Source organism: Sorex araneus, chromosome 2 (assembly GCF_027595985.1).
Source record: "Sorex araneus isolate mSorAra2 chromosome 2, mSorAra2.pri, whole genome shotgun sequence".
Lineage (NCBI taxonomy): Eukaryota > Metazoa > Chordata > Mammalia > Eulipotyphla > Soricidae > Sorex > Sorex araneus.
Window position 1 is genome coordinate 44118910 of NC_073303.1, and position 26437 is coordinate 44145346.

General features: G+C 48.9%; 2 protein-coding genes across 4 annotated transcripts in view; one reads left to right on the forward strand and one right to left on the reverse strand.

Moving 5' to 3' along the window:
• The first annotated feature begins 4805 nt into the window (after positions 1–4805).
• Positions 4806–16971, forward strand: S1PR3 (sphingosine-1-phosphate receptor 3). The gene is made up of 2 exons (XM_055127516.1): positions 4806–4987; positions 12927–16971. The coding sequence occupies exon 2, from the start codon at positions 13066–13068 to the stop codon at positions 14200–14202; it is 1137 nt and encodes a 378-aa protein (XP_054983491.1). The 5' UTR covers positions 4806–4987; positions 12927–13065; the 3' UTR covers positions 14203–16971.
• A 150-nt stretch (positions 16972–17121) lies between these two features.
• Positions 17122–26437, reverse strand: part of SHC3 (SHC adaptor protein 3) — a 156924-nt gene continuing 147608 nt past the window's right edge. For all 3 annotated transcript variants that reach the window (XM_055129261.1, XM_055129262.1, XM_055129263.1), the window contains exon 13: positions 17122–24530. In XM_055129261.1, coding sequence (XP_054985236.1) covers positions 24402–24530 — 129 coding nt within the window. In that variant the 3' untranslated portion in view covers positions 17122–24401. The remainder of the gene's footprint in view (positions 24531–26437) is intronic.

The window sequence follows — 26437 nt, forward strand, 5'->3', positions numbered from 1 at the left end:
GACAATTGCCTTGCACACAGATGACCCAGTGTCAGTCAGTGGCATCCCATATGGTCCCCTGAGACTTGTCAGGAGTGATCCTTGAGTGCAGAGGCAGGAGTAAGCCCTGAGCACCATCAGTTGTGCTGCCCCACCCCCCAAAAAAGAAAAGAAAATAGCAATTCCTGAAATATCTGAGTTTCTGCCTGATGTTAAGAACAAGCATAAGATGAAGATAGGCCACTTAGAACTGTGGAAGTCAAATCAGGCTCAGTCTCAGTGGATGTCTGTGTCAACAGAAGAATAAAATACTTACTGTGAAGGCATTCTGACAGCAAATCAGAGGTTTCATCTGGGTCCAGGCAGAGTAACTGGACCAAAAGGGCAACTTTTCATTTTACCAACTGACACCCATGTGAGGGTGTTAGCTTTTTCTCTCTATGGCGTGTAAATGACCTTTTTCTTGGTAATATGCTGAGACCCACCAAACCCGGGATCCTATATTTCCTAGAGCTCCCCAAGACTCCTTTCACCACGTATCCTTCCATGGGTCCAGTATTACCCAGAATATTGCCCAGCTATATAAACTCATACCCTCTTTTCCTCAGTGCATACTTAAGGATTACACTCAAAAACCCAAAAAAGGTGTCATGCACAATGACAGAAGTGGAGTCTGTCATCCACTGCCTATGGCGAGAGCTAAAACAGTGCTCAGAACAGGCAGAGAGCAAAGTCATTCCCAGAGAGGGCTGTGAGGCATCCTGGGACTGAGGAGACAGTGGAGAAGAGCATTACAAAGGTCGGGCCTTCCAACTACTCAACTCCTCCAGGAGACCTGCATGGCCGTAATACTCTTCCCATGGTCTGCTGTAGGCTCCGCCTGGTGTCGGGGTGAGGCAGTAATGTGTGGCCAAAGTGAACAAATTGCAATTTTAAGAACCACAAATAAAGATGTAATGTTATAGCAAAAATGTATTCTGATGTTCAGTTGTATTCAGCTGGTGTTCAAATGTGAGATTACATAGGTTTAAGAGTATATAGGCATAAATCCTGCTCTCTTCTTTCTTCCTATACATAGCCAGTGCACCAAGATAAAGACATTTTAAATAATGCAGCAACTGTCATCTTGGCTTTCTCCAACGCTTTATTACAATATAATTTTTATCCCAAATATACAGAGAAGAGGAACAAATTGTACAAACACACACATATCTACCACATCGATTCAATAACTACTAACAACCTGTCATATCAACTTTATGTGTACATATTGTCTTTGCTGAATCATTTAAAAGCAAGTTTCAAAAGAACCTAAGTGCCCATCAAGAGATACAATTACATAAAGATAATGTGGTGTATATCCACAATAAAATGCCATGCAACTTTAAAATAAAGATGGAATCCTGTAATTCTAATCAAGATGGGTAGGCTGGAGCTCCAAACACTGAAGCATGACTTCATTGATATGTGGTGCAAAAACAATACGAATAAATGATCTAAGAATAGATTTTAAATAAATTTAAAGCATATAAAACCAAATTATTGGTTATCAGAAAAGAAGGGGCAAAGGGTAGAAATGAAGTAAATGGGAACAACTGTATGGCGAAGGACTTTATGCAGTAAATGTAACTTAGTTCACATGGATGTTGATTTATAATAATGTGCAACTGAAGATTACGGAACATTACCAATTTGATATTTCTTCAATAAATCATAAAATATACATAAATTAAAGTCACCAAGACATTTTACCTTTAAATACTTCAGCAGCCACTTATTTAAAATAATCTGTACTCTTGCTAGAGAGATAGTACAGCAAGCAGGAAGGGCACCTGCTCTGCAAGTGACTGACCCCAGTTTGACATCTGGTACCCTATATGGTCCCCCAAGCTCTATCAGAAATGATCACTGAGCTTAAGAGTCAGGGTAAGCTCTGAGTACTGCCAAATGTGGCCCTAAAACAAAAAACAAGCCATATTCCTAAATAGGTGCAGTGTTATTAACACATCTAATAATATTAAGCATCATTCTGATAGCATCATTCAGTTTGGAATTTGTATAGAAATATTTCCCAAATTTTTTCATGTTGGTTAGTTGAGTCAGTGGTTGATCAAGGTCCATGCTTATTGCTGGAACGTTGCTTCTTTTCAGCACAAGTTTTTATCCTAAAACACTCCCAGTCTTGTCCTTATACTGACTCTTTGCCGAAGAAGTCAATGCCACTCTCAGGACAGTGTACTGTGTCTCCCTGTGTGTCTTTTGCTGTGTGGTTTGTGTCCCTGTCTTTTTCCTGGAAACCGGAAGTGCAGGCTAGCCTACTGACCTTGGCTCCAAGTTCAGTGTGTTTTACAAGAACACATCCTTGGAAGCGTGTGCCAGATTCCCTACCACATAATGTCAGGTTGACCCACATAAGTGGCGTTAGGCTTGACCCTTTGCAAAGGTGAAGACAGCTGTGTCCCCTGCAAGTGAATGTTTTCCTTCTCCAGTTCACAGCCTCGTGAACTGGTTCTCCACATCTTTACCTCCTTGTGCACTAAATCAGCTCAACTCATCCATGAGTTCACCTAGGACTGTAGATCGGAGATTCCCTGACTCCCCCACGCTTCCTCGTCTATGAGGTTCTTCCCTAAGAACGTTTCGAAGTCATGCAGAGGAGATTTGATTCAATCCAATAGTCTCAGGGAGGGCTGGTTCTCTGGGCTCTCCAGGGGAAGACTCCTTCTTTATGACTAGATTTGCAGAGCAAGCAGGGACGGGACCTTGGGTCAGAGCCAGGACGTCATGTGAGACCAGAACTCAGAGGTGGGAATCCTTCAGGAAAGAAGTTTGGTCTAACTAGGAGATTCCAAAATGTCCTACAGTTCCCCCAAGTCTCCCTGGGGACATGTGGAGCAAAGAGCTACATCATTTCTTTCCGTTTCTGGAATCTGGTACCCTGGAAAGGCAGCAACATCTTCTCTATTCTGGAGGGGGCAGGAAATGGAGGCACAACCCATCGCATTTGGAACTAGCTTCTCAGCCGTCCGGCTCTGTGACATCAATGGCCTCTGTGAGAGCCAAGGATAGATCCCATTTCTGCAACCGGCTCTTTATGACCACCAAGTGCAACCCCCAGCTTGGCAGCATCCCCGTCACAGGTGCCAAGGGCAGGCACTAACGCTGTTCTGCGGGCTGGGCGTTCTCAGCCCAAAACCCAGCAGCAGAGAAGGCCCAGGGTTCGGGCAGCCACCCTGGTGCCTGAAAATTCTCAGCACAGCGGGAAGGATGTGCACGGGGCTGGAGAGCAGACCAGGGACTGGTCTGCCCCCCCTCCTTTTCCCTCGGGGAACCCTTCAGGTCCCACTCCCATCAGCAGGAATATACAGGTGGTGGCTTTATTCTTCCGACGCGTCTTTCCTTTTCCTTAATTCCCCTTCTCGCCCGGCATCCATGCCTCCCCCCAAAAAACTTGGAGGCCCCTTTCTGTGTTCACTACTGGAACCTTTGCTTTCCTTTTCCTGCTGAAATGTGGTCGCCTGGTCCCTGGGGGTCTTTCCCTTGGAAGCGTGTAACTGCCCAGAAGGGGAGAGTCCGGGGGCCGGTGGGGTTCGCCCAGCGCTGCTCCAGCGGGCTGGGGCCGGGGCCGCGCGGGTCTGGGACCCCCAAGGCTGAAACTAAAAGCTGCCAGAAGCGCCCACCCCTAGGCCGGCGGGCCGGCGATTCCCAGCGGAAACGGCCGAGCATTTCACTATGATAACAGTGATCGGAATACTAATCATCGGTCAAAGCCTGCTGGAAGGAACGTCGGGCGCCGGCTCAGCGCCCGCCCGGACGCAGTTCAAAACTGCTCTGGCTGGACCCAGATACAGGGTCGGAGGCTGGAGGACCCCCAGGACTCCACAGAGGGCACAGTGCGTCCTGGCCCCTGCAAGGATGGTTGCTGGGGGGCGGGCGCGGGGAGACAGCTGGACGGGGAGTCCCGACCAGAGCTGGGGGCCAGGGGGTTGAAGAGCCCCGAGAAGGGAAGGGCGAGGGGCCCCGGGCAGAAGGAGGGTCTGTAGGGACCGCACCAGGTGTGGCGTGAAGTGGAGATCCGGGGGAGGGGAGCGGAGGTGGGACGCGGAGGCGTGGGGAGGAGGGAGATGGAGAGCCGGGCGGGGATGTAGGGCGCAGGGACCAGTGGGGAAAGATGTAGTGGGGCGCAGAGGAGCTCGCGGGGGGGGGGGGGGGCAAGGAGAGGAGTGACGGGAGAGGGGCCGGGAGAAGGCGGGGAGGTTGGCCAGGGAGTGGGGTGCAGGGTGAAGGGCGGAGGGAGGGTTTGCAGGGCGAGGGGCGCAGGGTGGGTACGGGGGCCGGACAAGGAGAGGGGCTCAGGGAGAGGGCCTGGAGAAAGCTGGGGAGAAGGGCGGGAAGAGGGGCGCAGGAGAGGGGCGCAGGCAGAGGGCTGCAGGGAGGCACGGGGGCCGGACAAGGAGAGGGGCGCAGGCAGAAGGGTGTGGGGTGAGCACGGGGAGGGGGCGGGCAAGGAGAGGGGCGCAGGCAGAGGGGCCGGGAGAAGGCGGGGAGGTTGGCCAGGGAGTGGGGTGCAGGGTGAAGGGCGGGTAGAGGGGCGGAGGGAGGGTTTGCAGGGCGAGGGGCGCAGGGTGGGTACGGGGCCGGACAAGGAGAGGGGCTCAGGCAGAGGGGTGCGGGGTGAGCACGGGGGCTGGGCAAGGAGAGGGGCGCAGGGAGAGGGGCCGGGAGCAGGGCGCAGGGGAGGGGCGGGACGAGGAGGCTGGCGGAGCGCGGGCCCCGCCCAGAGGGCCGCTGGAAAAGTTTGTCTGCTCTTGGCTCCTGCAGATGCGGAGTGGCTGTCCCAGGGACACGCGACAGGGAGCCGGAGCCGACCGTGGTGGCGGGCCGAGCAGGACCGAGACTTTCCGCACCCGAGAACCCGCTCCAGGAAACGTCCGTGCACCAGCTCGCCCCAGAAGCGGAGGCGCCAGGATGCCTTTGGCCCCAGCGGCCGTCCCAGCCCCAGCCCGAGGTGAGCCACTGCCGGCCGGGGCACGGGACCGCCCGGCCCCGGGTACGGACCTTGGGGACAGTTTTTCTCTCCAAATTCCAGAGGCTTCGGCGCAGTAGTGACGTGGCTGAGCGCGTGCACCCCACCCGGTCAGCCTCGCCCCGGCCCCGGGCGGTCCTTTCCGGTGAGGTACCGGGCTGAGGGCAAGGGATGCTTCGTTTCTGCTGTGATTGCAGCCTTGAAAATTAAGGAGCATCTAGACCGGAGAGACTGCACAGCGGGAAGGGCGCTTGCCTTGCATGCGCCGTCCCGGGTTCGGTACCCGGAGCCCCTAGGGGCCCCGAGAACCGTCAGGAGTGATCTCTTGAGCGCAGAGCCAGGAGTAAACGCTGAGCACCTCCGGGTGTGGCCCAAAAGCAAACACAAAGGGAGCAGTGTCTTCTTCCTGGAGGAGAGATCGTCCTAAGCGAGGCGCCTCTCAGAATGAGCACTCGGGTCTCTCCAGGTGTGTGGTGGCAGATGTCCTCCGGGGAGGAGCATTCATTGCAGTTTGATTTGTCAAAATGCCGTATTTGCCTCTGAACCTCAAGCGGGTCAACTGGGAGCTGGAAGGTACAGTTCTACCCAGGGGAGATAGAGGACTGGCAGTCAGTGTGTGCCTTTATAATTGAGGGATAGGTCCACACTTGTCCTCTGGTCTGATGGAGGAAAACTTGAAAACTTACTTAACTTGTGACCCAAATCTCTCTCTCTCTCTCTCTCTCTCTCTCTCTCTCTCTCTCTCTCTCTCTCTCTCTCTCTCTCTCTCTCTCTGTATGTGTGTGGCTCTCCCCCCACCCCCATTTATAATGACAGATTTTTCTGTGGTGTCTTTTACATTTAGATGCAAGAGAGAAATCTCTTGTTGGTGGTGTGTTTTTTAGGGTTTTTTTTTTTTGCTTGTTTTTAGTGTAATACGCAAATCTGAAGATAAAGTAAACATAGGTGCATGGGAATCAAATGTTCATCGACACATTCTGTTTTTTTTACTGATGAAAAAAATACTGCAGGCATGGCTAAGAAAATTGAAATTCCTGGAAATGCTAGGGTGAGACTAGGTCCTGTGCTTATGATCAAGAAGGATGCTGTGTTCGTGGCTGGGATAAGAGGTGTTGCTGCTGGTGGTGGTGTCGTGGTGTGGGGCTCCCAGAGATAATGGCATTGTCCAGACTTGTAGTTTCTTACTAAACTAATATGATAAAAGCTCAATGCCAGCCAGAATGATGCGGTTGCCGGCAGACAACCATAGAGTGGGTTTTCTCTACAAACGTCACATTGGTTCTGCTGGTCTGATGATTCCAGCCACCGGCCGCTGAGTCTACCCTGTTATACAATTGAAGTGTTTCTTTGATTCCACAATTCCTCCTTCACCTCCTAAACTATCAGTCCCTACAGCATAGGCATATATGCTTATTGCCAAAAGATTGAGAACTTCAAACTATACATCCCTATGGTATAGGCATATACTCATTGACCGAAAAATTGATAACTGAGCATGACTTCATCTTGAATAAATTTGGGGTTGTCCTATAGTTGAACCCCACTGTTTTTCCAACTCTGTGAACTATGATTAAACCATGGCATAACCAGCCAAGTACCCTCAAGTACTTCCCTATGTTAACTCACACCTGGTCCCTCAAGTTCCAGAAGCCAGTTTCCTTGCAGTGAGTCTTACTATTCCTTTCTTACTAGTTTTGGGATGATTTTTAGATTATTTCTTTTCCTTCTGTTGAATTGAATAATTTCCCTAAGATATTTCTTACTGGGGCCAAGAGAAGGATAGTGGATTCTAGGGATAGACAAATACTAGGCATAGTGGAGGGAGGTGCTTGTCATGCATGCATCTGACCAGATTTGAATCCTGGAACCCCATGTGGTTCCCCATACACCTCTAGGAGTGATCCTTGAATTCAGAGCCAGGAGAAAGCCCCAAGAACAGCCAGGTATGGCCCCAAACAAACAAAAAAATTTTTCCACTAGCTTTTACTGCATTGGATGATGTCCTTTCTAACTTAAGCTAGTGGTACATTCAGTTATTGTGGTTTCAGTTACTGGCTGTTCAGAAGCTTTGCTTTGTTTTCATTCCTATTGCAAAGTGGGAGCTACTTCTAGAAGAAGGCAGCAGGAGGCAGGTAGAAGAGTGAAAAATGTTAGTGAGGTGAATAGTACCAGTAGGTGGATTTGGTGTCCCATCAGCCCCTTGAGCTTGGAGAGTCCTGCATCAGTCCACAAGGCTATTATTCAAGATAACTTGACAAATGTGTGTCAGCCAGCAGAATTCTTCCAAAGTTTCAGGGGAGTCCCAGATCAACATTTTGTGCTGGAGAGCTAGTACAGTGAGGAAAGTGCTTGCCTTACATGCATCCGACCCAGGTTGGATCCCCGGCATCCCATATAGTTCCCTGAGCACTGCCAGGCACAATTGCTGAGTGCAGAATCAGGAGTAACATCTGAGCATCAGTTAGTGTGAACCAAAAAACTTTTAAAAAAAAGAAAAGAAATAAAAGAAAAGAAAAAAACGTCCAACATTTGGCTATCAGCGGAGTTAGAAAAGGATGTGGTTCTAAACCTGCAGGCAATGCCTTTGTCACATCTGGGAGAAGAGCATGGAGGAAAGTGGTACCTTCCAGAAGAACATGGACCTAATGTAGTCACAGAAGAATGTGGACCTAATATAGTCACAGCCTCCCGTGACACAGACGTCTGTCCCAGCACAAGTCCTGTTGAGCTGTGTTGCTAGGAGCAGTCCCATCCCAGCTGCAGTTTCCTCCCGTTACCTGCAGAGGCAGGTGGGGAGACCATTATGGTGCCCTAAAAGGCTTGTGCACCTACCAAGTCACCGAGTCCAAGCACTGCTTTGGGAAAGGGCTCTTTCTCAAGATCACCTCTTCCTTGTGTGGGCCTCCAGGAGCTGATCTCCATCTTCACTTGTCATGACCATCTTGATAGGAATTCAATCCTGTGCCCTCAAGTAGAACAAGCAGAGAGAAGGCAGAAAGGCAGAGGGTGGAAGGTCTTGTATCCAAAGGAGCTGCTGCTAAATAGACCAGACTGGGCATCCAGGGAGGCTGCCTAGGGGACACAATGCGCATCTGTGCCTAACTGTGCTTTGTACATGGAGAGAATAACAGGGAGAAAAAGGCTGGAAAGCAGGGAGGACGGTCAGGGGCTAGTTCACTTGTATGCTCCTAGTGGGGAGTTTCCTTGCAACACTGGTTCTCTGACTGTAATTCCACTAAAATCCCAAGCCTGGAGCAAATACTAAGCAGGCAAGGCTGTTCATGTGAAGCCCCTGGCCTTAAACTACCCCTCAAAGCACAGTGGGATCTCAGAAGGATTCCAGAGCAAGAGGACGTGCTTGTTAGCAAAGGAATTTTTGCAGGGCCAAGTCATGGCCAACTCTACTTCCTTTTAAATTCTTTCAAGCAAACAAAAAAAAAAGTCTTGCTTTCCAAGAAATTTTGCTTGTTGGACAATGCTTGGCTATTTAATTCAAGTTGGAGGAGTGAGTTGATTTTCCTGGGAGGATAGATCTTTGAAAACTACAGCATCCTGTATCCTTCTGGGCAAAATTCCTCACTGTCTAGCTTGAGCTTTTCTTTATTGTCATTCCAGTGAGACAGAGAAAGAGAGAGTGGGAGACAGACAGATCCTCAACCTTGTGGAAATATTTTCCTCTATGGTTTCTCTTCTCCTCCTTTTTATCTTTTGTTTAGTTTTCAAACTTATGTGTGTCGAGGAAGTGAATCAGTAGCAAAGAAAGCCCATCTGGAATCCATCGGTCAGTTTCCAGCTGGCCATCCTGGTGGACGCTCCTCTTTGGAATGGGGGAATGGACCCCCCACTGATATGACAGTCTACCTGGGGTCACATACCGAGGGGCCTTCTAGAAAGCATCTTATTTCTTCTTTGCAAAAAGAAAAAGAAGAAGGAGAAGAACCTGGCATCCATATGCCTTGAGAAAGAATGGAATACCACAGTTTAATGCGTCTGGAACAAAAACTCTGAGGGAATGACTCTGAGGTGAAGCTGAGGAAATGCAGGCCCTGGATTGTATGCCTCCCCAAACACGAAGACCACCAAATCCCTACTCAGGGTGAGTGCAGGAGCACCAGAGAGACCAGGTCACTTCAACACAGCTCATGAAGGCAAGTGTGATGCAGATGGTCAGAGCCCAGGCGTCGGAGGGTGGGTGAGCACTGCAGATGTCTACTCCAAGCTTCTCCGGGCCTTGGTATCTCCTGTTACATGTCTGGCTTTCAGAGACAGAGGTTATGAGCCAGCACACAGCCACAATGCTAACTTAAGGGTGTAGAGTAGAAATTCAACAGTGATGAAACCTTTATGAGGACAAGGCAGAGGGTATATCCTGCAGCCTTTTGTAGTACAATAGGCTGGGAGCAGTTGCCTGTGTCCATCCCACAGTCTGTGTGTTTGTGGAAAATGTCTCCAGTTCCCAATAGTCACCAGGTTTCAGGGTACCCAGTGCCAGCTCACGTCAAAACCCTAACCCACAGTGATTGGACATCCAGAAAGCCACAGGAGGCAGACAGTGCTGCCAAAGAGAGGCATCTTCAGCCCTCCTGGAGCACCACTGTGGATAGAAGCATATGGGAATAAGCAGTTGACAGTCGCCGGGATCCCTGTGATGAATCCCCGGCGTCTCCAGCAGGCTGCAATTGGAGAAACTCCAGCACACAGGCCAGAAAGTCAGGACTGCCTAAGGCACTTGCCTTGTGCATGGCTGACCTGAGTTCAATGCCTGGCATCCTGTATGGGCCCTAAACATCTCCAGGAGTTATCCCTGAGCACAGAGCCAGGAGTAAGCCCTGAGCAACTTGGGTAAGGTTTCAAAATAGGAAGGGGAAAAAAAGACACCAGCACAGCATCAGCCTTAGTGAACAGTTGCTATGATGGCCAGGGTCAGGCAGAAGTAGCTTCGGAAATGTGAAGGCCAGACAGTGGTCCTCACCGATGAGGTGAAGGGACGGTCTCAGGGAGGCTGTGGGCATCACCCTCTGTAGAGTGGGAGGGGCTGACTTCCCATGTGCCGGAGATGCCCCGTGGAACATTCTGCCGTGACTGGCTTCCCACTGGCCCTCAGAGGTTGGGGTCAGGGACCAGGGAAGCTCCAGTGTCCTCCAGCATTCAGAGCCCGTGTGAAAGGCCCAGCGTGGAGACCAGAACTTGATCCTGGGAGGTGTTTGACACAAGAGCATTATGTTCAGATTGACTCACAATCTTTCTGGCCCAGAGCTCAGAATGGGATTCACTGTCTCCTGATGATCAAGAGATAGAGTGAGATGCCACCTAGTTACACAAAATGTAGACCCTCACATTTCACTATGCTTAAATATGCTTAAGTGTGCTGAAATATGCTTACTGATACATATTTAATGAAGGGAAATGATAAACCAGGCCTTAATGAGAAATTATAGTCACTCTCAAGATGGGTAGTTTGGGAAGGTCTGTGAAATGTCTCTCGCTATTTTTATGTTGGTTATATTGTTGCTTGGTTTTGTTTAGGGGGGTTACACTGATGGTGTTCAGGACTCACTCCTGACTCTACACTCAGGAGTCATTCCTGGCAGGGCTCAGGGGACCATAGAGGCTGCCAGGGATCAAAGCCGTCAACCCAACTCAAGATGCCCTGGGCTCCACTCGGTCCTTTCCTTGCAAACACAGACAGACCTTTTGTAAAGATTGGGCAGCTACAGAACAACCAGCAAACAGGAAAAATTAACACCAGGACAATAACAATCTTAGGTCTGAGTAATAGTACAGCGGGTAGGGCATTTGCCTTGTATGCGACCAACCTAGTTCAAATCCCCAGCACCACATATGCTCCTTTGAGCACCACCAGGAGTGATCCCTGAGCACTGAGCCAAGAGTAATCCCTGAGCAACATCAGGTGTGGCCCCCAAACAAAAATTAACTAAATAAAAGTGGTCTGCTTGTCCAGAGAGACCAGAGGTTATAGTACTTGCCTTGCACATGACCAACCTGGTTCAATTTCTAGTATCACCTAAGTTCTGAGGACCACTGAGTATGGCCCCCAAATAAACAAATAAGCAAAGACGTGGTGTTTGGTATCAGAGAAAATCTGAGCTCATTCCAGAAAATGTTAAAGGCAAGATAGAATTTGACTAGGGGCTGGAAGGACAGACAAAATTTAAGTAAAAAAGAAGGTGGCCCAGTGAGTTCACAGCTAGTGGGAAGTGTGGATTTTTCTGGAAACGTGCGCGCGCGCACACACACACACACACACACACACACACACACACACTCCCCAACCCTCAGATCTGATCCACTGACCTCAGGAGAACCTGGTCTGACCTCCAGAGCTCACTAGGCCTCCACTGACAGACCTCAGTCCAGGCAGGTAGGGAGCCAGGGCCGGGAGGGGCCCTGCCTCTGCTCAAGGTGGTGAGGTCCCCTGATATGGGTGCACCTTGATCAGGAGAGGCATAGCCCCACACCTCCCATGAGTTCCTCAACTGTGGAATGTCAGAGAGTCCTCAGGCTCCATTCTCTGACACCAGCTTCGCCTCAGACCTGGCCGTCTTTCCCCTTTGAAGTTAGAGGTGTCAGGTGGACTCAGCTGAGGTTCAAGGGCAGTTCCAGGCAGCATGCAGATGTCAGCTCACCACAGCCCCAGGACTGCAGAGAAAGCTCTGCAAAGAAGCGGCTGAACTCAGAGAACTGGAGTCACTCAAATGAAGGCGGAGTTGAGTATCACATCCGGGTCACAACCAAACCACAGGAGTATACGATGGACAGGAAACAGTTCAGAGTCTCCTCATCCATGGAGTATCTAGCCCTCAGTTTCTCTCAGGGACTAGCCCCCTTTATGCTTCAACCCATGCCTGATGATTGGGCTTCGGATAGACAAGACCTTTGATTTATATCCTCCCTCCCCCAAAATGCATGCACAGCTCATGTCACTAGAGAACAAGCCTTTGTCTTGCACCCAATCGGGGCTATACTCAAAATGCCTTCAATTAACCTCATTTAATCTAAATTAGATCTTAATGTATTCCAGTCAATTGAGTTCAAAATCATCAAGTCCACTAAAAGTCTTGAGCTTCCAGGAAGTCAGTGGCTGTTTCCAGTGGGGTGGGTGGTCTCAGGGTTAGCAAGGAAGGGACAGAAATCAGGGCCACAGGAGGGCCTGGCTTCTAGGCTCAAGCCCCATGAGTGCCACCAGGCTGGCATCTTTGGGCATATATGTAGTTCTTACGTATTACATTCAGTTCTGGGCTCCAACCAGTTCTAATATTCAGGGTCCTGAGTTTGAAGGCACTCGGGAGGCTCCCTACTTGTCACTGCTTTCCTTTCTTTCTTGAACCTCGACAGAAGTGGACTCACTGCTTTCCTCGCTGGCTCCACGCTCTCTGCTAGCCGTTATCACGGTGGCCTGTGTCTACCCTGGGCCTCCTATTGTTCCTTGAGTGAGTGTGATGGTTCCGTCTCTGAGTTCTGCCTTTGTCCCTCACAGACCCAAGTCCAGGGGAAGCTCCTCTACCCTTGTGGTTGCTCCAGATGTCACTGGAGAGGTGTCATAGTCCGTGGTCCCCACTTGGACTCCATTGTAAGTTCCAGAGCCGGCCTCTCCTTGACTCACTGGGAGCCGTGATTTGCCCGCTCCAGGCAGTAGAGGGAATCAATCAGCTGGTCAGCATTCCTTGGAGCCTTTGGAGGTTTCCAGTTAGAAATCCTCTCCCGATAGCCTCAGGCTCCCAACCGTCCTGCAGGGTCTCTGCATAAGCCACTTTGGTGGGTGCCGCGGGCCCACCCGAGGCCTTTATGCTGTGACATCTGAAGGTCTCGGCGCCTTGGGCACCTTCTCCAGTTTTGCCGCTGTTTGATCTCGGGGTGGTTAGACCTCATCACAGGGCTGTCTCCTTTTATCTCCTTGCAGGGGCCTGTTCTCCACTCCCCAGCAGGGATTTGGCTTGGATCCCCAAGGAAGCCTGAGCCAGGGTCTTTGTTTTCCCTGAAAATGAACGTTCCCAGGGCGCCCTCTGCTGGACTTTGGAGCTAAGTGTGAATCTCAAGTGATGGCCATGGTGCTCAGCTCGCTGCCCGGCCCCTCCCCCTGGAACGGCACCCTCCACCTGCACTACAACTACGTGGGCAAGCTGGAGGGCCGGCTGAAGGACGCTCCCGAGGGCAGCACCCTCACCACCGTGCTGTTCCTGATCATCTGCAGCCTCATCGTCCTGGAGAACCTGATGGTTTTAATCGCCATCTGGAAAAACCATAAGTTTCACAACCGTATGTACTTCTTCATCGGCAACCTGGCTCTGTGCGACCTGCTGGCCGGCATCGTCTACAAGGTCAACATCCTGATGTCTGGCAAGAGGACGCTGAGCCTTTCTCCCACTGTCTGGTTTCTCCGAGAAGGCAGCATGTTTGTGGCCCTGGGGGCATCCACCTGCAGCTTACTGGCCATCGCAATTGAGCGACACTTGACCATGATCAAAATGAGACCTTATGATGCCAACAAGAAGTACCGGGTCTTTCTCCTCATCGGGATGTGCTGGCTCATTGCCTTCTCTCTGGGCGCCTTGCCCATCTTGGGCTGGAACTGCCTGCACAACCTCCCGGACTGCTCCACCATCCTGCCCCTCTACTCCAAGAAGTACATCGCCTTCTGCATCAGCATATTCATGGCCATCCTGGTGACCATCGTCATCCTCTATGTGCGCATCTACTTCCTGGTCAAGTCCAGCAGCCGCAGGGTGGCCAGCCCCCAGAACCTGGAGCGCTCCATGGCGCTGCTGCGCACCGTGGTGATCGTGGTGAGTGTGTTCATCGCCTGCTGGTCACCGCTCTTCATCCTCTTCCTGGTGGACGTGGCCTGCAGGGTGAAGGAGTGTCCTGTGCTGTTCAAGGCGCAGTGGTTTATTGTGCTGGCAGTGCTCAACTCCGCCATGAACCCCATCATCTATACCCTGGCCAGCAAGGAGATGCGCCGAGCTTTCTTCCGCCTGGTGTGCAACTGTCTGGTCCGGGGCAAGGGGGTGTGCTCGCTCCCGACCCAGCCTGCTCTGGATCCAAACAGAAGTAAATCCAGCGGCAGCAACAACAGCAGCCCCGCCTCCAAGAGCAAGGAAGACCTCCCCCAGACAGCTGCTCTGCCCTGCATCACTGACAGGAACAAAGCCCTGCAGAACGGGATTCTCTGCCAGTGAGAGCACCGGCCCTAAGAAACCCGGAGCTCCCATTCCACGTGCTCAGATCAGCACCCAGCTCTGCAAGCTCCATTGTTATTTATTGCCTGCCTCACCCTGTGGGTGCTCCCACCGCTAGAACCCACAAAATCGATTGGACCAACTGCAAGTGTGATCTTCTCTCAAAGGAGATCTTAGGACTCAAGAGCCTGACTGAGTGTAGGTAATGTGCCTCGGTGGCTCCAGAGTCTTGAGTGTCCTGAGTTCCTGATGTTGTCACCAACTTCCCGCCCTGAAGTTGGCTCCCGTGTTCCTAAAGAGGGAAGGATGTGGATTGCAGGACACACCATGCGTTTCTCAGAACAGAAGGGTGATGTTTTGGTAATTTCGCACAGACCGCACCAAGAATGCGTGCTTGTGTATTTGTCATTTCTATTACAGAGTCCGTGAGTCTTAAGAGTCTGCCATCGGTACGTGTAATGGGGCTCGCACTGCTCCACAGCGGGCGATTCCAGTACCTCTGACTGAACCTCCAGGGACATGAAATGACTCTGAAATAGCTGGACATGGTGGTCCAGTTGCTTCCAAATTCCCAGTGAAGCAAGTATGGAAGGCCACAAGACCAAATAGGGCATCCCCACTTCTTATCTGACCTGATCCAGTACAAGCACATCCAGAAATTGAATTATGTGGTTGTTTGCATGTCAGGGGTATTCTCCACATCGTAGAGAAGTCAGCCTCGTTATGCCACGAGCCTGTGACCTAGACCAACCGAGGAAAGAACCTGCTCAGGAGAAGCAGGAAGCCAACCACAGCTGGGTTACCTGCTCAGGTCACGGGAGCAGTGCTCTGTAATGTAATAGGAGGTTTTCTTTGGGTTCAGAGAGGTGTACAAGCCCACCTTTCAGTTATCTATTAAATCTGACTCTTCTCGGAAAAATGAGCAAGTAAATAAGCACCCTGTTATCACAGCTGCAGATCTGGGACCGTCAGCAGATCCTCAGACTTCCTGAAAGCCACCTGGAAGCAACTGCCAGCACAGCTGATTGTCAGTAAGGAAAGGTACTCTGGGGATTGTCGTGTCAGAGAGATGTAGTGATGCTCAAGTGATACTGTACTTTCTTGCTTTCAACAGGGGTTCAACCTGCTTCCTTTGTTTATCTTGTAAAGGGTTCCTGAGACAGTATCCCTGCCTCAGCACAGTAAGACCCATGAAACACATGCTGACCAAGCTCACATAGCTACCCCAGTGACGTGTTAAGTTCTTTGTCAACATAGAACAAACAGCCTTCAAAAAGAATCTTAGGGAAACTTCCTCCCACCCTGAAGATTCTTAGGTTCAGGGACAAATTGCCTGAGTACAAACTAAATGAGTAATCTTATATGCTAATTTTTTTCCAGGAGAAATGGTCTTGTTTGCTATCAGATGCGAGTTCCTTTCATTGAGGAACATTTCCATGGGAATTTGTCATCTCCACCCATTGACCAATGGTGTTCCTTATTTTTATATGTAATGACAAATAAATATTATATGTATAGAGAAACTTGTCAGTGACATTTTGTTGCCTGTTTATATCACCAAAAAAGTATCTCATTCTCTTGCCACATAGCATGAGAAATCCCAAGACACTTCTTCAAAATCTAAGCATTAAGGTACTGGGTGGAGAAAACAAATTTTTAAAAATATTATCAGGGTCAGAGTGGTAATACAGTGGGTAGGGCGTTTGTCTTACATGCAGTCAACCACAGTTTGATTCCTGGCATCCCATATGGCCCCTCATGAACTAATTAGGACTTAGGACTAATTCATAAATGCAGAGCCAGGAGTAACCTCTGAGTATCACCAGGTATGACCTAAAAAGTCCAAGAAATTTAAAAGTTCATCAGCAGAACAAAAGGTTGGGTGTTGCCTTTTTGATTAGGTCAGAAAATGAGTTTTGACAACTTATGTTTGTTCCGATTGGTATTGGGGGCACTGAATCTCTGTTCTATTAATCACATTTTATACCATAATCCAGATTCTCTAAGATTATAAACAGATTCCCAAAATATGAATTAAAAATACTCTTTAGGTAAAGTATATTTGACATATGCAAGAAAAAATTCGTCAGTATCAATGGAAACCTTTCTCACTAGCTTTCAAGAGAACATTTAGAGTTGAGTGTTTGGAAGCCATAGAGAAGCTGCATTTGATCTCATTCAGTTAGTAAATTAACTTTTATTATGTCCAATGTATGTTGGTTAAAAAATAAAATAAAGCCTGGTGCCCTTCTATAAACTGTTTTGTGGTTGTTGTGGGAGCTTGTTACTGGGTCACCTTTGGCGGAGTATGGAGTGGCAGCCTAGATTTTCCCCCGGAACCAGAGTTTCTCTAGGAATTAAATCATTTTGAGAATGACCCACAATCTCTCTCCATGCTCCCCATTAACAGGAAAGTGTTCTAGTGAAACCCTGGTGTGCCGGTGCTATTCCACCTCTATGTGGGCAAAGGTCAATTGATTGCCCTTTGATAGGGAGAGAATCACAAGTGTGGTGACAATCAGAGTGTGGCTCGGACAGATGGACAGGTTCTGCTCCATTTGCCACAGGATAAAATGTAAGAACCTGTCCTTTCACCTTATTCAAGTTTTTGAGCCTCTGTTCCATGTCCACAAAGATAGGTGTTTGGTCTGATATTCTGGAAGGGACATGCATGAAGAAATGTCCCAACGATATCCAAGACCTCAGCCTTTGGTTGTGCCCAAAGTCAATTCCAGTGCTAAGTTGTGACTTCTGCCAAGTCTGTATTTGCATTTCGCCCCCTGGCACACCAGTCTGGGCTTTGCTCTGACTGTGTTTCAAAGTCTGCTAAAGGTAAACAGAATATCTGCTATCAACAGAACGGTCTCAAGATTCCCTGCCTTTTGTGAGGTCATGCAAATATCCACCATTCAAATGAAAGACTTTTCACAATACTTTATTGCCAACAGACTTACATGGACAGTCATTTCAACAACAAACTATTTAGAAAATGGTGTTTCTCTTTGCCCCTGACCATTGGCAATGCTGCACTGGTGTAGAGCATTTCTCAGAAATGTAAGGAATGTGTTTTATAGAAAACCTCAAATTAAATTACCAAGTCCATGCTGTCAAACATTATCTAGGAGTGTGAAACTTCAACACCCAAATGTTGTTAGTATCAGTCAAAAATCAGAGGGTTGCTACATAATCAGAAATGCACACATTGCTATTCTGAAAACGAAGGCACATTTTCCCATAACCAACGATAAGAAGTGCAGCGTTGCCTGACTTGTCTGCTCCCCACTCTCAGATACCACAGTGGTGACACCTAGGGGTGCTGCGGCCACCTCTGCTGGCTCCCCCAGAAGCCTAGGGCTGCAATAGGCTTGGCCTGGGGGGTTCAAACAGAAACCACATCATTTCACAAAGGAGTGAAGTGGATTCATGAGGTGAGGAAATTTAAGCCACTTCTCTTCATTCTTTGATTTTTCATATCCCAAGTCTTGTGCAAGTAACTTAGGTGTGATCATTTTTCATGGAGCAGAGATTAGAAAACTTGAACCTGGCTTTGGTTTTCCATTCCTTCTGGGATATTCAAAGATCAACTCTGTTTGATCCAAAAATAAAAAATAGTAAATAAGCAATAAATCAAGACAGGAAACTTTATGGTAATTCTTTTTGTTTCACAAAAGTAATGGAAAACAAAACACAAGTTTTTCAAACAATATTTATCATGATCTATAATTTGCCATCCAAATGCTTCTTAAAAAGTAATAAATATCTTATTATTACACATTAAATTTACATGGAGTTCTCTCCTAATCCTTGGATTTAAACATCAAAAGTTTAATTCTGAATACAAAGAACATTCACGTACTTAATTTTACAATATTTATTCAGGAACAAGTTATATTCAAAAGTCAAATGAACAGAGAACATTCCACTTGCAGCTGACACATAGTTGTTACAAAAAGTTAATTCAGTGCTAAAGATGCATTTACTCATTAATTTCTGCTTGGTTAGTTGTCACTTGATTTGGTGGTTAGAAACTTTGGTTGTGGTAAAATTGTCCCCCATGAGTATGGATAAAATCCCGCAAAAATATCAGGACCTAGAGTGCCTCTTATGTATATTTTCTACCTACAGTATTTCAAGGTGAACAGCAAAGTAGAAACTTAAACTTGTACAAGATCTCACTTTCTGCACTTTCTCCTGTGAGAATGTTCTCCAGTCCTTAGGCAGGAGCCCTGGGTGCTTATGGCCCGTGGGCTGCAGTGACTTAGAGCATCTGTGAAAGCAGCGTCACGTCCAGCCCGGCCCCCTGTTGAGTGCATGCTCGGAGAGATCCTGCCGCCCTTTTGGGCCCATTCACCATTCACTCCTGCCCTGCAGCTACATGCTTTGCAGGGCCTCCAGACTCCCAGAAGCCCCTGGGGCAAGGCCAGCTCACACCCTGTATGTCTAATGTCAGATGAGAGCAGGAGGGGTCTGCATCCAGGCCTACCATCATGCTGCAGATGCAGCTGCCCCCGGAAGCCAGGGTTCTCACTTCTCCAGTGCTCTGTGTTGGGCCCCTCCACCATGTTGCCCTTCCTTTCTGCCTTCACTGGCCTCCAGCTGATGTGAGGTTTTGAATGGAGCTACGTGCTGCTGGGTAAGTACTGGACATACATCTGGATTTGTGGCCTACCTTCCATTTCCTTTCCTTCTCTATTTCTGCTTCCTTGCCTCTCCTGCTGCCTGAAGGAAACCCTTCCTGTCCCTTTGCCATTTCCCCCAATGACCCCCGGTCCCATGGCCTTCTTGTTCTTGTTCCTGGACCCTCAGTGCTGGGGCCCCATACCTCAAAATATTTGGGACTTTCCACTGTGTCTGTGGATGTCAGGGCATGTCTGTCCCTAAACCAAAATTCTAGCTATCCTTGTTAGTTAAACCCAAACCCAAAGAGGAGTCTAGAGGTGTAAATTGCACAGTAGCCTGCTTGTGCATTAACACAGGCAGGCAGACAGACGTGTATCTGTGTTATCAGTGCAGGTAAGATGTGTGTGTGTGTGTGTGTGTGTGTGTGTGTGTGTGCGCACAGATGCAATTGACATTCACAAGTCCAGGTATAAAGTTGCAATTTTTCTGACTGTTAGAAAATGTGACAGTTATAAAACTGCATTTGTTGCTTGCAAACTTGCAAATATGTATAAACCCCATTATAAATAAAGTGTGGCTGACATGGCATTTTGTCTGTCAGCGATGATTGCATGGAGTTATAAATGCCTATTAATTCTCCACTGTTAAACTCATATCGTGGATTCTGGGACCTATGTCATGGAGTAGCATGAACACGTGACCACATATTAGAGCAGAAAATTCATCAGTGAGACGCAGGTAAGAACTGGAAACTAATAATCGAGAGTAGACCCCATGGTCTGAATTCCACATGGGCATCACTCCCAAAATTGATCAGAATAAAATTCTCTGGCCTCATTCAGACCTACTGAGTGAGGGTCTTTGGGGAGGCCCAGACAGCCTCTGGTCTGTCTTCCATATCTGTCCTCCGCCTGGGGAATTCCATCTGAGAAGAACACTCAAGTGGACTCAGGCTCCCCAAAACACAGTTATCTTCTCTGGAGATGGCCAGATGGGTAAATGCCAGCCCTGTTTCTCCCCGCCCCAGTAGGTCAGCTCTGATGTGGATATAGCTCTGTTTCCCAGAGAAAGTAGCTTCCCGTATCCTGGTGACCTCCCCTGCTTTGTCAGCTTCCCCTCACCAAGGGAAACTACAGCATCCAGCCCCTTCTACAGCATCTTTGAAGGATCCTGAGCTGAAATGGCAGAGAAAGACTTTTTTTCTCCTTAGCATGAATGATTCCTTCCCTCATGCACCTTGGAAACATATGGTACATCAATGTCAAACCCATGGAGGGAAGGACTTCGGTGCTTGCCTGTTGAAGGAGAGCTTCATGCTATAGCAGAAGAGACCCTTAAAAAACCTGTTGTTGGTTAAAGAGTCAGCCACAGACCACAGGTTCTATGGTTGCAGCTTTCTCCCTGCAAAACACTTCAGCCACCCTGTCCCTTATCATTTCCTTGCTGGTCATATCCTGGGAGGAGTGACCTTCCAGGCTTGCAACATGTCCCCAGCAAAGTGTTTGTTTCACTTCATTGTACCCAGAATAGAGATGAAAGTTCTGCTAGAGAAACAGTTTTATTCTGAAACCCAAGACCAAAGCTTGCCCTGTGTGCTCTGTTCTTTCCTTACCTGCCTCTTGTTCCCTGTCAAATTGGGCCTGTTCACAGAGACAGTCACGAAGAGCACAGACTGGAGGGCCCACCCAGGAGAGGAGTGAGCTGGGCAGCATCATGCGGGACCTCCCCTCCCCCACAGGTGTTCCCGCCATGAAAGAGAACGCGCTATGCAAAAAGTGGCACAGGAAACAGCCGTCCTTGATGCCTGCCTCGAGCCTCCCAGCCCAAGATCCTCTGGCAAAGGAGACTCAGCTCTGGAAACAGATGGCGGATGGGGACTCTGAGACACACAGCAATGAGCCAGGGCCCCGTGACCCTGTGTGCCAGACGCCACCCGGGATGGCCTGCCATGGCAGGACACATTAACAGGCCTTCACAGGGCAACAGAGGCAGCAAAATAAGGGCCAGGCTCACTCTGAAGCATCCTGGAGTCAGAGCCGGCCAGCACGCCAGGCTGCCGAAGGAAACGCTCCATTTGAAAGTGAGGACATCGTCAGCGTCCCCGGGAAGGCTCCACAGAGACACCCATGAACTATGTCGCCAGCATGCTGGTCTTTGGGGACTCACCCAAAGTACTGCTGACTTCTTCCCTCACCCCTGCCAACCCTACCTTGTGTGCCAGGCCTTTCTCCACCAGGTGTCTGTCCCTCTGTCTTCAGAAATGGTGGGTGATGCCCTGAAAACTATCTAAGTGGCTGGTCTAGGCCTCTCGCCAGCTACCCTGACAGTCCCAGAGAGCCTTCAGAAAAGTCTTTGCTCACGTGAGCCTTGTCAGGGCTGGCTGGCACCCTCGCCTTTGGCCTCTCACATAGTGCCTTGGATTTAGAAGGGGGGCTGTTGGCATGAACTGTTTATCAGATTGTCTGAGTTGTCCAGGGGTCTCTGAAGTCCTCAAGCATCAAAGCTGACGTAGACAGCAATGAGCAGCCCCGTAGGGATCCACAGCCTCTCCGGAGGATAATACAGGCGCCGGAAGGCTGGCTAATTCCAACAGCATTGTGTAGGGGGCGGAGGGAAGAGGCCTCCCAGGCCACTGTGAGAAGGGCCAGGCTAGGGCCACTCGCCTACATGCTGCTCCCAGCAGGCTCAGAAGCTGGGGTGGCCTAGTGGCCAGCAGGCACCCAGCGCTCCAGGGGCCCCGGGGAACTAGTGCACAGCAATCACACCTGGAAACGTGCTGCTCCCCAGTTCTGGCACAAATAAGGCGGGGGTTAGCCTAGAATGGGGTGCGGCCCGGGCAGAAGTGCTGTGCAGAGTGGAGTGCCACTCAGGTGAACTTCCTGGGTAGGAATGCAATGCGAGCAACTCCGAGGAAAGGTTCCCCATCTGGGTACAGGTACTCAGGGGCACTGGGACTAAGACCAGCCCTGCAGGCCTTGCTGCTTCAGGGAGGGCATCGTCTGAGCCTCGGCTCTGAGGGAGGCTCACAGTGAGGACCCCCGCACAGTCCGGAAGGAAGAGGAAGGAAGAGATGACTGGCTCTGAGGGGGAACACACCTAACAAATGGGACAGAAGGGAGATTAAAGTCTGGCTCAGAGCTGCTCTGAGGGGTCGGAGGAGGCCCCACCTTCCTTTCCCCTCGGCACCGCTCCAGCATGAGCCGTCCTGTCATCTGAGCTTCATTTCAATACAGGTTTTGAAGGAATATTGATGCGTCAATTGACTGATCAATTAATATTGCTCCGTCTCCCCAAATTTAAATTTTCTCAGTCAATTCTTAGGCAAAAGCTCAAGAGAGAGTTATGCAGATGAATGTTTCCTAACTTCTCAAGAGGAAAAGAAGTCAGACCGAGTGTCAGGCCTCACTGGTTCCCACCGACCTCACTCTCGTGCTTCCTGTGGCAGTTGCCATTGGTTTGGCCTCACACAATCGGCCTGCAAGAAGATCAAGAGAGGGGCTGGAGCAGTAGCACAGCGGGTAGGGCTTTTGCCTTGCATGCAGCCGACCCGGGTTCGATTCCCAGCATCCCATATGGTCCCCCAAGCACCGCCAGGAGTAATTCCTGAGTGCAGAACCAGGAGTAACCCGTGTGCATCGCCAGGTGTGACCCAAAAAGTTAAAAAAGAAAAAGAAGATCAAAAGAAAAGAGATCTGTGCAAGCTCCCACATACGTGCATTGCACCCGCACAGTGGGGGTCACGTCCCTACTCATGTCCTCCAGGAGGCAGAGCAAGATCCTCCCATGTCCCCCCAGGTTGTAGGGGGAAAGCCACTGAGCACCCTACATGCCCCCTCTGCTTCTGGATGACTATTTCCAAGGTGCCTGAGATCAAAATTGTTCCAGACGAAGAGGGAGGACGACATCAGTGACAGCCTCCAGAGTTCTAGTCCATCTCAGAACATTCTAGAAAATTGAAGTCATGGTCATCTTGGATTCTACGGGCCTTCAAAAGTCAAAAACTCCAGAGAAACACACATAGGACACAGTGGATCCACTGTGATCCAGCCTCATCCATTAACTCTACCCTACCTTCCTACCCTGGCCAAATGCACATATACATGCACATCCTACAGAAAACAAATGGAGTCCACACTCTTAGCATCAGGACTTTGCAAATGAGCACTCATTGGAGTTTTCTAAAATCTACCCTTAACATCACAATCTGGAAGCGTCAATTACTATGCTACTCTAAGTGTGTGCAGAGTGACTTCTATTGCACTGATCAAGGGGGTGCCACACGCTACAAGGTTTTCACTGGGACAAGGACCCACGTGGCATAATCAACAAATGATAAGTCCTACCTTTTTAAAAGATAACACCTGTCAATCACATGGCAATCGCAATCCAGAAATTTTTTAAAGTTATAAACATGGTTAATTTCCTAACACCAAATAACCCTGCAGGAAATCAGTGTTTTCTATAAAAGGGTGGAGCCAAAATCAAGTGCTGTGTGGGGCACATCCCCACTCGAGAGAAATCAGGAGACAGCGTTGAGTCACTTTACCTACCAATTAGCCCAGGAGCAAGACCTCCTTCTTGATTTCCAAAACTACTGTGCCTAGTTTCTGACCCCAGAAAAAAAGAGCCAGTTACGGATATATGTCCCCAGAACAAGACTTGGGCACACACGTTTACTATTTTTCAAAAAAAACCACATATGCTTCTACCCTGATTCTAAAGAGACTAATTTTACCTGAAATCAACCCAAGATTTTATTCAGCTGCCCTCCCCAGGCATAAATTCCACGATTAGATGAATTAAAACAAGCAAAGCTCTTGCCAGTCAAGAGCTTGATCAGTGAGACTTTGCATCGCGTTTAGCAGTAAATCAGGTTCCTCCTTTCCTTGGACAGTAGGGGCCAGAGTAAACAGTCTTTCTGACTCACTAAGTTCCAAAACGAGTGGAGCAACACAGACCTTTAGTGCAGCTGCACAAACCACCTGGTTTGGGAAACCCATGCAAACAGGTGTGACACGGCATCCAGGAATATGGAGAAGATGCAAAAGTGCCACCAAGGATGGCTACCAAATCAGTGCCCCCGTGGCTACGTGCAAAGCTAAAGCTTTGAGGGCAGCACTTGCCATATTCCATTGCAGATCCTTGTCTATGAACCATCGTCCAGCCTACCTCTACTCCAGAGCCATGCTTGCTCCATAAAATTGCCCACAACACCTTCCTCTTGGAATTTCCCAGAGGAATGGGTCTATCGAATGAAATTTTGATCCCCGACAACTACAGTTGAACTGTTTTTCCATTGAACACATACCGCACAGAACATTAGTCTTACATCTTTCGTAGTCTTAAAAAATATAAATATACTGGGATCATTTATACAGGATGTATAGGTATGTACACCTCTGATATGCACATGAAAAGTTGGAACAAGTTTATGAAACTTGCACTGTATAAAAGCCTGCATCTGCATTGTTCAACGAGATCTAATCTGCGGGCCCTGGCTTGTTTGCTTGGCCCTGTACCCTTCTATCTGCAGACGGAAGAACTCCTGCCGAGAGTTGCAAGATCACGACGGGCTGCAGTCAGATCTTCCTCTCCACAGGCTGCTGGAGGCAGAGTTCACTCCCAGCAGAGACAATGGGCAGGGTGTTCTCCAGGTGATGGTTGATCAGATGACTGATGCTGTCAAACACTCTGTCCTTCGTCCGGATCTAGGGACGGCAAGAAGTAAAGTCAAGCACAACGCGTAAGAAGAAAGTCACATCCCCAGCTTAGCGTAAGTTGACCATCTAAACTTCCTAGGGGGCAAAAGGCAGCTTCCCGATGGGCCTGAAAGCTTCCTCTGATTTCAGAAATTATATTTATAAAGTCCCTTGGTGATGGCCAGTGGCCATTGGATTAGCAGGTCATCTGTCCACCTTTCTGGATCTGCATCAAGGTGGTCCCCACTGTAAGTAACAGGTGCCAGGGTGAGTTTCCTGACCCCAACCCGCCTCCTTTCTCCTGCTCTGTCCCAGGAACCTCTGCTGAGCCATTCTATACCACGCCTGGGGATTCTAGTTTCCTCTCACCTAATCGACCTGGTGGAGAAAAAGAGGACACAAATGACTAATAACAAGTTGAAAGAAGGGACATGGGTGTTGCAATACTAATGAAGGAATGCTCTGAACAACAAAGTGTCCACAATTTCTTGTTTGTTTGTTTTTGTTTGGGGGCCACACCTGGCAGTGTTCAGGGCTTACCCCTAGCTCTGCACTCAGGGAATGCTCCTTGCAGTGTTCAGGGGACCAGACGGTGTGCTGGGGGTCAAATCTGATCAGCCACAGGCAAGGCAAGGCAAGTGCCCTACTCACTGCACTATTACTCCAGCCCCAATGTCCCAAATAATCCATTTGAAATGGGCCAGTCCTATAAAAGACATGACCTGTCAAAGCTGTATGAGACTGACAATGATGATCTGAATAAATCGATCTCTATTAAAGAAATTTTATTATTAATAAAATTAATAAAGCTTTCCAAATAAAACAGCAGATACACCTGGGCTCACTGGTGAAATCTAACAAACATCTAAAGAAAAAATCATGGACTAAAGTGCTAGTATAGCAGGCAGATAACTGCCTTGCATATGGCAAACCTGGGTTCAATCCCCAGCACCCCCATACGGTCCCCTGAGCACTGCTAGGAGGGATCCCTAAGCACAGAGTGAGGAGTAAGCCCTGCACACAGGTATGGCCCTGAAAACAAGCAAAAAAGTCATACAACTTCTCCAAGTGTCATTCAGAAGATAGAAGCAGAGATATACTCATTCTATGAGATTCATTCTATAGTGCCCTAAGATTAAAAGCCAAGATATTACAAGGAAAGGAAACTACCATTATTTATCATGAATATAGACACCAAAAATCCTCAGCAAAATCTTAGTAAATCAAATCTATCCGTGTCTAGAAAGAATTATTCAAGTGGAATTCATTCCATGTATGCAAGGTCGTTCAACAATTAAAAAAAATCAAATCATGTAATCCAGCATGTCAACAAGATAAAGGAAAACACACTTCATGATCAGGTCGATCAATGGGGAAGGCCCAGCTAGTTCCACGGATTACTCCTGTGAGACGTCATGACTCTCTTGCATAAATCATTACTCAAGAAGCCGCCAAGAAAGTATTAATCCCGCCACTAGCGGAGGAAACCAGGCATCCGGCATTCAGCTCTAAAAGCCCTGTCAGCACCAAAAGTACCCTATTGCTAAAGTCCCGAAAGAACTGAGGCAGGGACCAGGCCCAGGATGCAGACTCAAGAAAGACACAGTGTTTCTTCAAAACCTGGCACTCAAGAAGAATTGGCGAATGCAGACCCACCGAGAAATACAACTGTTCAGGGTTCCCAGTGACACTCCAGGAGCTCGCTGCGTGCCTCCTACGCCCCCTTCTGGCAGGCAGTGTGCAGCGCTGAGAATTTCTCTCTGCATCATCTGGGGCTGTCTGGCCTACACAGCATCTTGACCATGGCACAAGGAGGTCACCCAACACCCAAGAGCCCAGAAACAAGGCGGAAGAGGAAGCCCCCGCTGTGCTGCAGGGTCCTGCCTCATTCCAGGGGCACGCTTCCTGCTGGATGG

Excerpts from the sequence above, each read along its gene's own strand:
- S1PR3 (XM_055127516.1), top strand. The coding sequence starts at position 13,066 with ATGGCCATGGTGCTCAGCTCGCTGCCCGGCCCCTCCCCCTGGAACGGC.